The sequence below is a fragment of the Medicago sativa genome, chromosome 6, assembly GCF_051527215.1.
Source record: "Medicago sativa cultivar Bolivia chromosome 6, Bolivia_mono, whole genome shotgun sequence".
NCBI lineage: Eukaryota > Viridiplantae > Streptophyta > Magnoliopsida > Fabales > Fabaceae > Medicago > Medicago sativa.
Window position 1 is genome coordinate 8,540,236 of NC_140754.1, and position 3,645 is coordinate 8,543,880.

Below are 3,645 nucleotides of genomic sequence, written 5' to 3' on the forward strand. Positions count from 1 at the left end.
AATGCAATAAAGGAAAATAGCAAAGCCAAATAAACCATAGTCTAAGAGTAAAATATTGTTCCAGTAGAATCAACATTCTAAGACCGGCGTGGAGCACAGCGGGTCTTTGGCACATTATCCACGATGTTGAAGCTCATCCTCGCTTTTCAGTTCACACAACGTAGAATGTGTTGATGCAATGGCAGCAGATCCGTGTCAGCAAAAAGTGAGCAGCAAGGGGAGAGCAAGGCAGTAGCGCAACAACCAATCAATTTCTGATCCGATGGTGCAAGCGGGCAGCATGGGAGATAAAATGCAACATTGATGCGACTATTTTAAACGGGACCAGTTTATAAATTTCAATGTCAAACTATTTTCAATTTATAAATTTTTGACCATAGTTATTACCTTACCACTAATGCAACATGAGATTAAAATTTTGACCATTTTATGAATTTCAATGTCGAACTCTTACCACTAATCTAACACCTAATGAACACAAAAAGTAGTTAAAATAACCTTGAAATTTATATATTGCATATAGATAGAAATAAATTTTCTCTAGAAATTGAGATTTAACAAATGTCATTAGGATAAAGACATTTCTCAACCTTGCAAATGTCACTCTCACTTTTTAGAAGTTGGTAACTACCATCAGTTGTAAGTTGTCTGGTCTCATGTACTTTGACCAAATTTTTTGATGTTTGGTTATTGAGAATCAATGTTGGTTCTAGAATAGAAGCAACTATTTGTTGCTGTTATATATACTTCAAAAATATACCTACATATTAGTTCGATCTCTGTTGGATAAGTCTCTGTAGTTGCGGGCGATGATACCTTGATTTACTAAAAATATACGAAAAATACCTCACAACTTAGTTGAGTTACCATATTTTATGTGTTTTTATTTCTTCTTCAACCAATTCTCTCTATAAAAGCACATAGTTCTTTCCCTTGTTTAAAAACAGTTATTCTTATACACATTACAAAAGTTTCATCAAAGATGAGTTATTTTACTGATAATAAAAAGCCACATGCTGTGTTGATTCCATATCCAGTTCAAGGCCATATCAATCCATTGTTCAAACTAGCAAAGCTTCTTCACCTTAGAGGCTTTCACATAACCTTTGTCAACACCGAATACAATCACAAACGCTTACTCAAATCAAGAGGTCTTAATTCTTTTGATGGTTTCACTGGTTTTAACTTTGAAACCATTCCAGATGGTTTAATTCCAAAGGAAGGTGATGGTGATGTTAGTCAAGACATACCATCTCTTTCTAAATCAGTAAGAAAGAACTTCCTTCAGCCCTTTGTTGAACTTCTTGCTAAACTTCAAGACTCAGCCACTGCTGGTCTTGTTCCACCAGTTACTTCCTTAGTTTCTGATTGTTACATGTCATTTACTATACAAGCTGCTGAAGAGCATGCACTCCCAATTGTTCTCTTTTCCCCTGCTAGTGCATGTATGTTCTTGTCTGCTTTACACTTCCGTACACTGTTTGAGAAAGGTCTAATACCATTCAAAGGTAAAAATTTGTTATTATATTTATGAGGAGACAAAAAAGTTACTTATAATATGATAATACACACACACACACACACACACGAACTTTTGTTATTACCTGACTTTTGTAATTACGACAAGCAGATAAGGGCTATCTGACGAATGGATATCTGGACACTAAAGTAGATTGTGTTCCTGGATTGAAGAACTTCAGGCTAAAGGATTTACCTGACTTTATAAGGATTACAGACCAAAATGATTCCATGGTAGAATTTTTCATTGAAGCGGCAAATCAATTTCGCAGAGCCTCTGCTATTGTTTTTAACACTTATAATGAACTTGAGAGTGATGTATTGAATGCTCTCTATTCTATATTCTCTTCTTTGTATACCATTGGACCTTTACCTTCATTATTAAATCAAACTCCACATAATCACTTGGCATCTTTAGGTTCCAATCTTTGGAAAGAAGATATCAAGTGTCTTGAATGGCTTGAATCCAAGGAACCTGAGTGTGTTGTTTATGTGAATTTTGGCAGCATTACAGTTATGACTCCAGATCAACTGTTAGAGTTTGCTTGGGGATTGGCCAATAGCAAGAAACCCTTTTTGTGGATCATTAGGCCTGACATCGTCATTGGTGGCTCCTTTATTTTGTCATCTGAGTTTGAGAGTGAAATTTCGGATAGAGGCCTAATCGCGAGCTGGTGTCCGCAAGAGCAAGTACTGAATCACCCTTCAATTGGTGGATTCTTGACTCATTGTGGATGGAACTCAACCATTGAAAGCATTTGTGCCGGAGTTCCAATGTTGTGTTGGCCATTTTTTGCTGATCAGCCAACAAACTGTAGATTTATTTGTAACGAATGGGAGATTGGAATTGAAATCGATACTAATGTGAAGAGAGAGGAATTGGCAAAGCTGATCAATGAATTGATGTCGGGAGATAAAGGAAAGAAGATGAGGCAAAAGGCAGAGGAGAACACCAGTCCTGGCGGTTATTCATTGATGAACTTGGACAAAGTTATTAAGGAGGTCATGCTTAAACAATACTAGATTAAAGTGATTTATTATATGAATTTTGGTTGTGTCATCTCCTCTTGAATTTGTTTTATTGTAAAAAAATATGATGCATTTAGTGATTTTGGTTCAATATAAATAATGTTTCATATAATTGTATGAAATTCAGTTACTAGTGTTATTTTTGTTTCCTTTGCATATATAAAAATGGCATATAATTGTATTTGTTGGCTTGAAAGCTGTATTTGTTTGCATATAATTGGTTTTGGGAGTTTACGAATCTGCATAGGGCAGAAACATGCACATTATTTACTATGGACCTGGTACTTATTAATCCATACAAGTGGATGAAGGTAGTTTAAAAGATTGAACCGTAACATTATTCTTTGCAACATTATAGATTGCAACGCGAGTGTTACTACAAATGCAGTTGAAAACTATTGAGACTGTGAACAAACAAGGTTGGTAACTCTCCTTCCACAACCTCATTCCCTTCTGTTCTGAAAATATGAAGCTTAATTTATTTATAGGCTAAAAAGAGATGGCATTGTTAATAAAATGGGTAGCAGGCTATGGAATAATGTACCATGCAGTATGAATATTTTTATGATAGATGCAAATTGGTTGAGTATGCAAATGTACTATGCAGTATGGAAATATCAATTTTATGATAAACACTTTTGTACCAACTATAGTACTTTAAGTGATCCAGATAAATTCAAGTCTCTCTACTACCATTATAAGAAAAAGCTAAGATCCATATTGAGGGCATTGTATCAAGATGTTCCTTATAAAAGCATGGGCTAATTGTCTCTCTGGTTTGAATGGTGGCCTTAGAACTGTGTATGCTTACAAATCATAGCCATTTTTTAAAACTAAGAAAGTTTATACTAATGTGTAGTATAAACTTTATGGCGTAAAAATAAAGCTATAAAGAGTAATCTCTTTTGCAAGTATGTTTAAAGAGATTACCCTTCTAAGCTTCCATATATTTTCACATTATACATTAGTATATAAAGTATCAAAAACTCTCTTAACCATACCATGTGGGACTTTTAAGTTTTGAAATATGAGAAAAATACTAAAAAAAACAACTCTCTTTGTGATAGATTAAAATAAAAGTGATTTTGACATTCAATA

General features: G+C 34.3%; 1 protein-coding gene across 1 annotated transcript; it reads left to right on the forward strand.

Annotated features, from left to right (window-relative positions):
* Positions 1 to 763: 763 nt before the first annotated feature.
* Positions 764 to 2,691, forward strand: LOC146912551 (7-deoxyloganetin glucosyltransferase-like). The gene is made up of 2 exons (XM_085722122.1): positions 764 to 1,508; positions 1,631 to 2,691. The coding sequence occupies exons 1-2, from the start codon at positions 983 to 985 to the stop codon at positions 2,539 to 2,541; spliced, it is 1,437 nt and encodes a 478-aa protein (XP_085578248.1). The 5' UTR covers positions 764 to 982; the 3' UTR covers positions 2,542 to 2,691.
* The last annotated feature ends 954 nt before the right edge of the window (positions 2,692 to 3,645 follow it).